A 14,552-nucleotide genomic window follows, 5' to 3' on the forward strand; every position below is an offset into this window, starting at 1 on the left:
ATACCTCACTGTTCCTTCAGAGACATTAGGCACTGACAGGGTCACATCTAAAGAAATCTGGCACTGGCTTCGTAAGATGGACATCATTCTGAGGGCTTCCACTTCACTCCGGGGAGCGTTCACAGAGGCACAGCCTAAGTAGGTGAGCTTGCTAAACACCACGCTGTCCTCATCTGTCATAGGTGTAAAAGGGCTCAAATCCTCACAGTCTAGGGTGAGACACAGAGTTGAACGTAAGAAGCAAGACAAGGCGCACGTAAGGAAATTATCAGAAACTGACTCATCACTAACTAAATGACAAAAGCAACCAAGAAACACATTACACAAAGTCAGGTCTACAGGAAAACCCTGCCCGAAAGTGAGTTACTGATGGCAGAGAGAAACTCAGCTATCCCAACTCTACAACCAGTTCACTCAGAGGGCTTCTTTTAACTATAAGCATGCACCAATTTTCATTACAGCAATAAGATGCATAGATGAGCTGAACAGACTAATATTTTATACAGCCAGGCAAGTAAGCATAATATTTCTGCACACATCTCAAGGCTAGTATAGCAAGTGTTTTCAGAAGAGAGAACAGTTCAGCAGTTAACTCCTGCATCACGCAACCTGGCATTTACTGCGCTAGGTGATTATAATGGGAGAAATGGGGAAAGGTTGGTGGACACACCTGTACCTAAATTCTCCTTCCTTTCCCCACAAAAAGCTAGCTCATAAGATACCACCAGGCATTCCCCATTTTTTTCCTAACCTCCCTGGGATGGTTTCACTGGCAAACTCATTTCTGGTTTCTGGAGTCCTGCCACCGACACTGGGTTAATGGTAGAGGATGCTGAAGCTTCAAGGACAACAGGTTCTTCCCCATCTCCATCAGTTCTAACTTCTTCTCCATGGTCCCGGTCACTTGACTGATCTTCCATGGGTGGGTCCATCAGCACGTCTTCAAGCTCCCTCTGCAGCTGCTGTTCGCTTCCATTCCCCACGATCTAAGAGCCACAAACAGAGTTGGGACACAAAAAAAGACTGTTCAAATGAAAAAAAAAAAAAACAAACCCTCAGGCATAGGGTCATTCATATAGCTTTTTCTGCCAACCAAAGCAGCAGTTAACAAATTTAACCTACCGTAAACACAAACTGCAATGTGCAAATGCTCACCAGTACAGATTATATCCTCCCTGCTTTAACAAATCAACAAGCTCAAAGCAGGAATTTTCTAGCACTGGAAAAAGTGAGGAGATTACTTTCAAACTAGTCTTTAATCACCGCCTACAAAGACTAGCTTATGACAGAAGAAACTTACAGATGTCCAGAGTACAGTGGCCTATAATAATTCTCAGAATAGTATAAGAAAGGGCCAAATATAATTAAACATGCTACATGGTTCATGGGTAAGATAGCAAGGTTTCACAGGAAGAGAAGAATCTGGAACGGGATTACACCATCATGCTGCGGAGAAGAGGCAGCGTTGTTTTATTTCCTAACACTCATCTACAGCCTGACTTCGCACGCATTGAAGTCAACATGAAAGCATGAGGCAACTGAAATGGTGTGAAATTAGGTCCTAAGCTAGAACGAAAATGAAGACATTAATTTCAGGAAACCCTTAGATACTGTATCTAAGGAAACTCTTTGTCCATTCCTCTACAATTAATAGGGAAGTGACTGATGCTTTACATAGTTTAGAAATTAAGCACGGAAATGGAGTTTCTAGAAGTATTTTACCAGATGGCAGTCAGAGAAAGGTACTTGATTCCAACACTTCAGCTGCTGCTGGTTATTATTGTTGGCACCAACACTCAACCCTAGGAGCAGATATGCATCTCTATATGCTTATGTCTCTGTAAGCTTACTGACTTAAGACACTACATGCAAGCTAATAAAATCCAAATTGTGCAGCTACCCCAAGTTCTTAAAAAGAGTGTAAATGAAATTGTAAAGAAAATTTTCTTTTTTTTTTTTTAAACCTGTAAAATAAGATAGTAAAGAAAGGAAGTGGTTGAAAACAGGAAGAAGAATACAGAGCAGACAGAAATCTGCCCATAACACAATCTCAGTACCGAAGCAAATTCCATCTGCCTCAAAACTAGCATCTCACAGTAGAAAATTAAATTATCTTGAAACTACCTGAAGCAATGGCCAAGGTTCTCACATTTTAACAGTAAATAAATCAACCTGAAGTCCAGTTAAGATTTGTGAAATAACACTGGAACAGATAATAGAACACTTTCATGTACACAGATGACCCCTGCAATGAATTAAATATACTATGAGCAAAACATCAGATGTCACTTAAATATCTGTACGTGCATTTCCACCAGGCGTGTCTCAGGAATAATTACAGCAAGATTAGAGGTTTCTAAGCCAAGTCAGAATTCTGACATATGGTCATTTCCATCGCATCCCCAAAGACAAACTTGTCAGTTCAGAGGGAAAAAGAAGAAACATGAAGTTTACTTATTGTCTTCTCTTTCACACTCAGACCCACAATCTCCAAATAATTATCTGTAACTGCAGCCTCTATCTACATTGCATTAAAGGTGTAAACTGCATACTAGTTTTCTAGTGGAAAATAACTATTTAACACACAAGAATATTAACGAAGAATAAAAACTGACCTGGAATTTCTTTAGAACAGAGCAGAATATAATTACTTTAAGAGAAGAAAAGTCCCAGATCCCTGTTCTTCATAAGAAAATAGGCAAAAAATGAAATTCACAGATAATGAAAAAAACAGCAAGCACACAACATCCTAGAGGCAGGAGGGACATAAAAAAGTAATAACCTAGCGACTGTTTTACTACAGAATCTAAAGAACAACAACAGAAAAATCTGCGAGATGTTTATGCTCTTGAAACTCATGCTCAAACAGAAAGTAATTTTTTAGTATGGATTAAAATACATTCACGTGCTATCTGGGATCATCTCCCAGGAGCAGGACACAATAACTGCCTTCCTCAGCTGTACATCCACAGAAGTGCCTGTAACCTGTAACTAGCTACAGGAATCCACAGATTTGCATTTCCTCCCAATAATTTTAGTATTCATTTGCATGATTCATCATGGAAGCAATGAAAAATCTTGCACAAGCATGTGGCCATCAAAGGCGTAATCCTTTTAAGTATGAAGTTGTTTATTCAGGTCTTTGCAGACATTCATCAGAGAGATGATGATGGAAGATGCACCATGTTACTTTACTGTACACAGTTTATATGTTTTGCAACAAAATATAATGAATCAATTACAATGTCCTGCCAGCCCTGTTAAAGCCTATATATTAAAAAACATAAAGTAACTTCTAGTTTACAGGACCTGTTTTCTATGAAACTTGAAGTTAAAATTCATCCTGGCAAAAACCTGCACCTCATATGCTTTTGCTCACAGTGATTAAACAGACTTCAGTTTGGGTTTCGGAAAGGAAGGTAAGGAATTTGTATCCAGTGAGAATTAAATGTTGTAATGGTATTAACATAAAATGCACACGAAAAATGTTCTAGTCCATCAAGATTACAAGCCAAAAAAGTCTGAACGGTGATCTACTGTATTTGGTAAAATAATCAGTATCAATAACTTATATCTGGATACTGCCCTATAAAACACGATCTTGAAAATAAAAGTTCCTAAAAATAGTAGTGACAGGTAAAACACGAGCCCAAGTTCTTTACGGTGCAACAGGAAATAAGCACGTAAAAAGAAAAAAAATCTGTCTCGTAAATATTCTAAAACCTCATCATCAAAATCTTTAAAAAGTAATTTAAGAGAGTCCCTCCAAGAAAGCCTCCCTTCTCAGCCCAGGCTGCCCTCAGAAAACAATTCTAAAAGACACAGTAAAAGCACTTTTGGACCGGAGGAGCTCTGCTGTTCTCATAGCCCTAACAGTCAAGTGCAAAAAGTCACTTTCCTGAGAAATGAGGCCTAAAATACAAACTAAGACTAACTTCACGTCAACCAAAGTCTCTTATACAACCGTATAAATTCACCACATCGTGTGAACGGTGCACATTAAGACGTAAACATGCTTGAAATTTTGCTGCAACCCAAAAAAACAGTAAGAGGCAGCATGACAGAGGGGAACAGAACTAAGGGCAGAAGGGAAGCATAAACAAGGGGTACCCAATAAATGCTTCATGTAAGTTTGCTTGAGAGAGAGGAAAGAAACCATTTATCCTAATCGTTGTTTTCTCCATTTCTCACAAAACTGAAAACTAATTTTACTTAACCTTTGAATAGGATGTAGCGAACTTCCTTTACAGCAACACGGGGAATTTATTAGAGCTGTAGTTTATTCCCTTCCCCTGATGCATGTGCTGCTGGCTTCTGCTGTGAGAGGTCTCATTGTACCGTGTAGTTCAAGAAATCCTGTTCTGCAGCGTGCTCCAGAAGCAAGGCTTTCGTAAAGCCAGTTCAGTCCCACTGGCAGTGGGCAAAAGTAGACACAGAAACAATACGGGAAAGCAGAGACAGCTAGCAAATTGTATTTCTGGAAAACAATCACTGACAACCCCTTTTTAAATTGAACCAAGTACTTCAGCATCGACAAAAAGCAAAAACACATCTATGAATTATGACCAACTGAAGAAAAATATGGTTCCAGATGGTATTCAGAAGAAATATTTCTCTGTCTGGACTTGAGAAAGAACAAAAAGAAAAGTGTGCATTAATTCAGTCCACAATGCTATTACTTAAAACTATAGCATATCAACAAATTTGAAATGAGAGCCTTAGGTCTGATGTGCAAATTTCACAGCCTGTCACATTCAGCACACGCAAGCCTAAACTTCTAGCACCATCCTCAGACTGCGCTTAGCCGCTGTAAGATCCTCAGACTGCTTTTCTGAAGAAACACCAGAAAAAGACCCCTGCTCAAATATGAACCTGTACTTATTTTCTGCTTTTCTTAGTGGGCACATCAAAGCAAATGGGTTTTGACATATACAAACAAATTAACTTAGTTACAAGTACCAAAGCAATTGCTCCTCCCTGAAAAAACTACTCTCATTTGTTCCTGTGAAATACATAACCTCGGTTCTCGTGTTGTACTGTTAATATTAATTTTCCATATACTACTTAAACACTTTTAGATATCACGGTGACAGTACTTTTAACATACCTCTGACAACCTTCACAACTTTACTTCATCCATGCGCACAATAAACAGTTTAAGAACACTGTAAAACTGGCTACTGAATGACTATTTGCAAGCTGAAAAGATACCAAGAACAAAGCCATATTCTAGGGCAGTATGTCTCTTTTCTTGCAGAACGATAGCAAAAGACAATTTCTGTCCCTAAGAACCGCTAAAAAGTCTTCCTGTTTCCGCTGTTCAAAGTTTTCACCTCCTTAAGCAGAGGGAAGGAGGTTAACAGCAAGATCCCTGTATGGGAGAATTTAGACTGTGCACTGACTGCTTATCTGAAGTATAATGTTTCCATTAATCGCTCAGATTGCAGCCAATAACCAAGCAGCACATACTCTCGAATGCCAGAATACTGAAAGGCTCAAGGTGAATCACTTTGTTCCAGGGTTGTGCTCAGTCTTGGCACCAAATTCATAAAGAAGCTTATCTTTAAGACCTGCAAAGCTCTGTGACATTCAGTGCTAAATCAGGGAACAGCATAACTTTATTTTACAATTGGTGATGCTCAGGAGGCAGCAGTGCTCATGTTCTTCCCTCATCAAGAGAAACAGCATACCTGTAGCCAGCACTTTATAAACCACTTCGGAAGTAAACACACAAGGAAAATTTAAGACGTACATTGCAGGAGTTGGTTTGAAATTAATTAAGCATATTCTTCTCTGAAATATTTGCAAGCTTTTTGAAGATGACTTTATATGCAAGTCTCTTCAATTCTTGGACTGTACTAAACAAGATATAGCGTGCCACACAAACGCTGCAGGGCAGCCACAACAAGGCAATTGTTAGACCAGCAATACAAACAGCTCCCGTGTGGAGCAAAAAGTGTTGCGGACTACGGCACTTCATGTTCCAAGCTTTCTTTGGGAATAACAGGATGGAATGGAAAATCTGGTTGACTGTGTCTGTCTCCTGGGGTCTCAAATGATGCATCGCAACTTTGGGAGCTATTCCATACACTGCCACGTAAGCGTTCTCAAGGTAAGCACCACTATGGAGACTATTCTGAATTCTTAAGCATTTATAGCTGCTGGTATTCGCAGCATCTAGAAAGACAAGCGTGAGGTTACAGTCTTTCAGCAGGTTTCATAGATCACCAGGCTGATTGTTCAAGAAAATTTCAGATTTTTTTAGACTATGCTATGATGTGAAGTGGCAATCTTCTGCAATAGCAATAAAATATAAGCGAACATTTTTGCCAGATTAAGAGTCTCAAGATCTTACTTTTGCTTAACCGTTAGCTTGAAGTCCTATGTAAAAGAAACCAGCCTCTATAATGGCATCTTGCCCAGGACTCAAAGGAAGGCAAGAAAAACAAACAAAGCAGTTGGGAGGTAAAAGCAAGATGAGCAAAAGCATCAAGAAACATTCAGTAAAGTCTTTGCTACAACTGCTGCTAAGGAAAAGAGGAACACCCAGTCCAACAGGCAGAACACGTGCTTTCTAATCATCTTTAAAGACATTATTTTGAAGACACAGATGTGACTGTAGACTTCAGCCTCTTGCGATGGTGGAATATCTCTTTCCATCTCCCACAAAGAACGCACTAACTTGACTCACTCTAGGAAAGATCTGGTTTTCAACACATTTAAATGACGGAATTTGGAGTGACCACCTTACTTGTGTCACTTTGCTTAAAGACTGCTGAAATACAAATTGGGATGAAAGATTTTCTTTAACTAGCCAAAAAAAAAAAAAAAAGAAAAGAAAAAAAAAGAGAGAGAGAGTGACAAGGGTCTCTTTTCAGAACAGCACTTTTAAAAGTGAGAAGATGTCAATGCCCTTCCAATTCACACAAGCCTACCACATAGGCTTGTATTCTCAGATTCATGCCAAGTTGTTAGTTATAACTACATTTCTACATTTCTTAAAGAGAACATTTCACATTGGGGAAAACTTTAATGTATGTTTGAATTAACAGATATGGTCAAATCAAGTGTATGTTAATGTTCCTTTCTATCTGAAAGCTGTGATAAAATCACAGTTCCAAGTTCTTGACAGTCACTCTGTTTCATCCTAAGCACTTCATGAAGGATTCTGCAAAGTGGGAAAAAACCCACAGGTAGTGATGGAGAGAGCTCTTACTCAAAACCTAATTATCACCTCTGACATCAGCAAAAGTAATGCAGAAATCACTGGCAAAATCAATTCTTGAATAAGTTCTCCCTTCTGTCAAGTTTTCCACAATAAAGAAGTCCCTCTTTAAGCTCTCTATGGTTAGTTTGATTTAGAAGAATAGGGAACAAACTCAGGTTATTGATTCTTACCTTCAGTCCTGTTTTTTCATCATCACTACCATTATTTGTAGATGGTGTTTCATCCCCTTGCCTGGAAACCAAGACAAAATCTTCACTGTTAAGAGTGGATACCGAGTCTGAAGAGACACTGATTTTTCCAACAGAAGCCTTGTCATCCATGACTTAAAAAGGAAGTTCGATTCATGAATGAGATTAAATATGTTATAAACTCCTGAAAAACAAAAATCATAAAAATACTTATATAAAACTTCATGCTAAAATGCTCAAACGTTTCTTTTCAGAAACCTGCTAATCAGTTACAAAAAGTAACACATCTGACAGTTACAGCTCTTCTGTCAGCGTACACTCGGGGTCCTGCTTTGATTTTGCTAAGAAGCACGCTACCATTAGAGCACTGGTTTCCATAGCTCACAAAAGGGAAGTTAATAAATCTTTTTGCAGCATTTCATGATTATGTCAGGCACCGTTTTCCACACACAGCACAAAACAGGCCCTTGGAACATACACCACGCCTGCTGACAAAGGACTCGTGTTGAGGCCAGAACTATAAAGGCCATTTACTTTCTTCAGATAATCTGTCTGCCTTCACTTACGTTCATGCAAAAATTAATTTTGTAGCTACCAGAGCTCACTGTATGCTGCAGTCACATTCTTTCCCCCCAAAACAAGAGTTAGATCTAATTCTTGATATTTTGTGGTAAGGATGCTCTAAAACCTTGGGACATACAGCATTTTATGAATCTATGCTGAATCTTCTGTACTGTAAGGAACAATAAAAGAAAAGACTTCCAAGAAGCAGGAAGAACAGCGTAGGCTGGATCAGTACTGAGAATCGGAGCCAACAGAGGATTTTAAAAAGCTGGAACTGGCACTGAGAGGCATTTGAAGAAAGGAACAAAAGGTGAAGTTCAGCTGCACACCTTGAACTCTATGGCACAGATTCTCAGAATCCGTGGCTCAAAACAGACTGCCGTGATAAAAATGGGCGATTAGATTTCCCAGAAACCCAAATATACCCTTATCACAATGGCTCAGGTCTTTACATACTCCCAGGGATGACCAAACCCACGTGCTTTTTCAGCCTCAATTTCTGCCTTCCACTCGGTGGAGCACTGTCCCAGCCCGGCTTCCAACAGAGCAGCCAAACAACGGAGAAACCTGCCATGTCCACAGGCGCGGCTCATCGCGTTCCTCGCTGAACCAAGAACAATGCACCACAAATAGCAAAGCCTGGGTTTATTTCTATCAATACCCGTCTCTGCACAGCCACCAATATGACTTGAAAATCTGCCAGCAGGACAACAATTTTTTTTTGCTCTGGGTTATTTTTAACCTGATTACTTTCCCACCCGAGTCACTTCATGGTCCTGAAACGTGTTTCACTGGACAACTGAAGCAGTGCGCAGGAGGAAGAACGGATGTGGGTTGTTCATGAATACCAATATACCTATGATTATGGGGTTTCATTTTCAAAAGCATGCAAGATATTTAGATATCCTTTAAAAAAAAAAAAAAATTTAAGATCCGCTGACTTTCAGTGACAATTACTGGCTGAGAAATTTAGATACTTTGAGAAGTTTTACCCACTGTATGTGTCTATCTGGTATTACTCACAGGTACCTTAAAGGTAGAGCAGAGATCTCATTTTTAAAGATGCTTTTGTTTAAAGAATTCGTATTAAAACATTTCTACGTAAGTTCCTTATTGCACCATCTACTTAATACACAGATCGTCTGGAAATAACTAAATCAAATATATTGAAACAAGAATGAAAATAAGCTTCAAACACTTAATATCCCCTTGGCTTTACTGTTTTCATTCAAACAGTGCAAACTCATCTGCCACACTAAGACAGCCTGAGTAGAAGAGCGGGCTTTGATCACAAGCAGCTGTAAAGATCATCCAGGCAAGGATCAATTTAGCAATTTATTTTGGTACAGTGCATCTGTCTTCAAGTGTTAATTTCACCTATTTCCAAAGTCTTTCGAGCTGACACCTTTCACGAACATTAACTTCAATTAAAGAAAAAGCATGCTGTGCTTTTGCACACTCCTTTTTTCAGTAGCGTGGTGTAAACGGCCACCACGCTTGCTCCTGGAGCACAGCTGGCTTCGCCTAGCCCCTACAGCAGTTTCACAATACAGAATTGCAACAGCTGAAGGTCCCGATTAGTCCAACTTTGCCAACCTTGAGCAAAAGTCTTACAGAAATTACACAAGATAAGAGAGCACAGGAAAAGGGACAATGTAGTAGAGTACTGTAAGAAGCTTTTGTTTATTAGTGATGTATCAGCAAGCAAGGCTCAATTACCCAACCACGCTGGAACCAGCCGCAGAGATTCATCGGATTAATGCTCAAATAGTCGAGGTGCAAAAGCACAGCCTTAAAATACTGAAAATGCTAAAATGTTGCCTGAAATTAACCAAAATTTCCATATTCCCATACTTTGCTTTGCACGCATTTTATCTCCTCTGTTCCTTGCTATCACTTTGTTCCACGCAGATTACCGCATGGATCATTTTACCTGAATCAGAAAACTCACGATGGCAGAATCAACAACAGAAAGCCTATGAGCTCATTAAAATATGGGCCAGCCTAGAAGGGCACACATCAAAGACCAGCAGAGCAATTAAGTGTGGCAGGCTCATGACTCCTCTGGAATCAAAACGCAAGAACAAACGCCAGCGGTGACGGTGCTCTTTAGTAATACCTGCGGCTTGCCTAAGAACTGAAGCTTTCTGCTCTCACAGCTGAGAGAGGCAGGACAAAAGACCCCAGCCAAGTGCAGATCTCAAGTTTTAATGTTTCTCAGAAACAGCCAGTGTCTCATCCCTTACAAGGAAAGAGACTTTGGTTTGTTTCAACATAAATAAAATATGAGCTTATGAATTCAGCGTAGTTTAGTTCCTGACACAAAACTACACCACAATAACGTAGTGTTTGCCTGAAGGTGTCTTTACACCTCTACAGGAGACAGAGTGTCTAGGTAAAACGCATACTAAGAGGCAAATTTTTAGCAACATATTTCTTTGCTCACCTGTGTAATTAAATGGGTATCCTGGCCTCTCCTCACACAAAAGACCATTGGAAAAAGCTGCAAAATGAGAAAGGCAACACGGCTGGCTCTTGGGTCACTGCTTTCAATTCACCTTCATTCTGTGCTTGCTGTTGTTATACAATGCGAGTCCGAGACTCAAACTATCTTTTAAAAAATATTCTTGTTTATCTTTAAAGCAACCAAACAACAATAGCAACCTACCTTACTCTCTCTATTCAAGCTAACGTGCAAAGGTGTGGCAAAGACACCATTTACCATGCTAAAATCTCAAACAACTGCAAAACAAACCTATCGAAGTTGAAGATTAGTTACATAGATTTATAAAATATTTATCCTTTACTTTCCTATCCTCTCCCAAGTATTTGGCACCTGACCTGCAACTTGGGATCAGAATTTTCCTTGTAAGTACCGCCAGAATGAATTTAAAAGAGCTTAAAGCAAACAGTATACAAAAAGAGAAAACCAGAAACCCTTCCATTTTACATCTCTGCAAGAAACTGAGGCTTGAATGCCACCTTGAGACACGTGCAACACGTGAAGCAAGGCACCTGTAACTATGGCTGGTCTCGCTCCATTTCCAAGGGGCGCCCGTTTTCCAGCATTCAGAACATGCACAGCCACAGAAAAAGCCAGAGGGTGAGCAGAAAAATCAATGTTTCAGCTGTGAACTTCTTGGACCGTTTAAAACAGCAGTTACCTTTAAGTCAACAGCAGATGTAGCGCCCTTAGCACTGAATTTAGAGGAGAATACAACACAAAATACACTTAAGTTTTGGGTTTTCAGGGCAGAAAAGAGAATAAGCATGAGAACAGGTATGCGAACTGGACACGAAAAGAGATTTTTTTCCCCATTCATATCTTTCTCAGCTTTTGTACTTCAGCTGCAGTTCCTACAGGGATTCCACAAAGATATACAGTATACCTGATGAAGAATGCACCAGATGTAGAAGAACAATGCAGCAATACTAACTAAATTACTGAAGAATATTCTAACTCAAGAAGCTACCTTGAATGGCAAAGTCAGAAAGCTTGCCATGCAAAATAAACCTATATCCTCTATCCCCTAAAATATAAAACCACTAAGTATAAAGCTAAAAAACATGGAAAAGGAGGTAGCACACAGCCAAGACACTGAGGTGACTGACTCAATGCCAATTGATTCACTGAAAATAACATATTTTCTGTTTCCGTTTCCTCTGACTTTATGCATAACCTAAAAATAACATCCAGTACAGTTCAATTTAAACATACAAAGTTCTACTTTCCTAGTTTTCATCATTAGCATCTTAGTGTAGGTGAAAAGTAGAACTTGTAGCAGAGTTCAGAAGCTTTACAATGTACTCTGCAAAGCTGTTTTATGACAAATAAGCCAGCATTCTTTAGGAATCTTAGCTCTTTACAGTCTTTGACATCTGTGATTTTTTTTACCTTCACAATTCACATAGTGTACACTTATTGTTTTACAAATACACAGCGAGTCCTGAAAAAAGCCTGGCAAATGCTCCAGCACGATGCCTCCATTACAGGTGGCTGTGCCAGGTGTTTCAGCCTGAGCAGCGTAAGAAATGTAAGAGCAAAAGTGATGTCACACTGACAGACACGTGGGAAAGGAGCTGTGGTTTGACTTCTTCTGAGCACATACACACCGCCTGTATTTTATTGCAGCTTTGGGGAAAAAAACATACGAGAAAGATCAATCACTAGCAACCTTTTTCTTCTCACATATCACATGATTAGTCTGCATAATCGTATGTTTGATCTTTACCCACCTTCCCTTGCAAAACACATTCTCAAAAGCAACGAGAAGTATTTTGCACTGAAAACGAAGCAAGAAAGCCAGCGGAATACTGCATATGAACATAAAGATTTAGGATGACTAGAGAGAGTAATTAATAAAAAATAGTAACCACAACACTAACTTTTCTGTTCATTCTAAAACATGCTGACAGCCACAGATGTTCCAACTAACCTCGAGAGCCAGAAAAAACGATACTTATTTGGAGATAATGCAGCCTCAAATTTCACCCCCCCCTTCTCAAGAGCAGAGAAGCGCAGATCTGGGGAAGCTGAGTGAATCATTGGCCACTGCATGCAAAACCAGGAATCAGACAAAACACAAGAGTTAAGCTAACACAATCTTTGTTAACAATCCTTAACAGATTCATAGTTATTGCCAACATAACTTTACTTTTAATCTTAATTTGAACTATCTGCTCAGAGGACAAAACTCTAATTTTAGGCTCTTGTAATAAGCAAACTGTCCAACGCCAGAAACATGCGGCTGGTCCTGGGAAACTGTGGGTAATAAAAGAAGTGCTGACACTGCCTTAGCTAGCCCATCACAGGAATGTCACTGGAATGAATTAACTATGAACGGCTGGCTCATCCGCGCTCCGCGGCCGACGCTCCATCAGCATCAGGCACATCCACGCGCTGTCTGCACGGGGGAGCCGGGAGGTGCAGGACACAACACGGGCTGGAGGCTGGGATCAAGGCAGTGCAGGCAGACGCTAAACGAACTCTGAACTGGATGCTCTATATACTTCTGGAGTTCCTCTCTCATTAGGATTCAAACAGAAACAGAGAGTTATGCTCACCAGACACACATAGCGCTTTAAAAATACGCTGTGAAAGAACTGAAAAGAGGAGAGTTGCATTCGGTGCACGCTACTAAAAGCTGCCTGCACTTGGACTTGGAAAACGAAAGGAAACCCCTACGCCAAGCTCCATTTGTTAATTTGTTTACTGTGTACACAAGACTAAGTTTGCTCAGGTCCTTGACCTTTTGATGTTATGTAGAGACCTTTAAAGAGAATACAGTGTTTCTGTAATTTAATCAGCAATAGGGAAGTCCATGCAGTTATGCATTTTCTAATAAAGTAGCCAAAAATCTCAGAAATCCCATCATGTTGTGCTTTAACAAAACCCGTAAGTAGAATAAAATTGGGAATATCAATCAAGCTATATCTGTATGACAATACAGGCAAGCAGTACCTGATCTCCCACTTGTATTTAAGACATAACGTGATCTCTTCCCTCTCTCCAAACCTCTCCTGACTATTTTTTCTCCTTCTCGTCCTCTCCCCTAAAATGCCTTGAACAAACAAAAACCACGAAGTCTACTGCTACCAGTTCGACTTTCACTTAATTTTTGCTGATGTGTGCTTTAAACCAACTCAGCACACTCCGTTTGTTTATACTTAATTTTCATCCCTGACCGACACAACCAGCCCTTTAACATTATCTTCTGGGGAGGTTTTAAGGGAAACAAACGCGTGAAACAAACGCGTCCTTGCCAACAGGATGGAACAAAACCCGAGAGGAACGGCGAGGTTGCGCACATAAACCCAATAAAGGTGTCTGGGCGCGATGAAGTGCCACGGTTTAGGATTCACCTGGAAGCAACAGGCAACAAGCGGCGGGGCCCGGTCGCGGGGAGGGAAGGCGGCCGCCCGGCCGGTGAACCGGCCTCGGTCCCCACGGGGCCCAGGCAGCCCGGGACGGGACGGCCCCGCCGCGGCAGCGAAACCCGGCGCCTGCGGAGGGGCCCGGGAGCACCGGCGGGTTTCCAGGCTGGGGGGGCTGGAGCGGCCAGGCGGCTCCCCGCCGCCCCGCACCCGGGACCGGGGGGGCGAGCGCGGACGGGCCCAGCCCGGCGCCCCCCGCCCGCCCCGGGGACCCGACAGCGCCCGGCCCTGTGCGAGCCGGGGCGGCCTCACCGCCCCGCTCCCGCCGCCACCGGCGCCCGCTGCCGGGCGGCTCCGCAGCGAGGCCGCGGCCCCCGGCGGGCGGAGGGAAGAGAGGGCGGGAGGGCACCGAGACACGGCCCGCGGGGCAGGGGAGGGACGCGCCGGTAACGGGGCGGGGAGGGCCCCCGGCTGCCGCACGCCTCTCGCCGGTCAGGGGCGGAGAGCGGCGGCGGCGGCAGCAGCGCCCGCACGCACCTGGCAGGGGCCGCCGGCGGGAGAGGGGCGGCCCGAGGGCGGAGGGAGGGGGCGGGCGAGCCCCCGCCGGCAGCGCTGAGCCCCACCTACCCCGGCCGCCGCCGCCGCCGCCGCCGCCTCCCGGTGCCGGGCCTGGGCCGCCGCTGCCGCCCACCACGTGA

The 14,552-nt window shown here is 42.0% G+C and overlaps 1 protein-coding gene across 6 annotated transcripts in view; it reads right to left on the bottom strand.

Moving 5' to 3' along the window:
* Positions 1–14,541, bottom strand: part of RABGAP1 (RAB GTPase activating protein 1) — a 75,397-nt gene extending 60,856 nt beyond the window's left edge. For 2 of the 6 annotated variants that reach the window (XM_082327732.1, XM_082327728.1), the window contains exons 1-4: positions 14,392–14,521; positions 7,399–7,600; positions 752–986; positions 5–209 (exon numbers count right to left, since the gene is read on the bottom strand). In XM_082327732.1, coding sequence (XP_082183858.1) covers positions 5–209; positions 752–986; positions 7,399–7,548 — 590 coding nt within the window. In that variant the 5' untranslated portion in view covers positions 7,549–7,600; positions 14,392–14,521. Of the gene's footprint in view, positions 1–4; positions 210–751; positions 1,024–7,398; positions 7,601–13,842; positions 13,865–14,391 lie in introns of those variants that run through there. The other 4 variants (XM_082327729.1, XM_082327730.1, XM_082327731.1 and 1 more) reach the window with 4 other exon arrangements.
* Between the last annotated feature and the right edge of the window lie 11 nt (positions 14,542–14,552).

This window comes from Platalea leucorodia, assembly GCF_965183815.1.
Source record: "Platalea leucorodia genome assembly, chromosome: 15".
NCBI lineage: Eukaryota > Metazoa > Chordata > Aves > Pelecaniformes > Threskiornithidae > Platalea > Platalea leucorodia.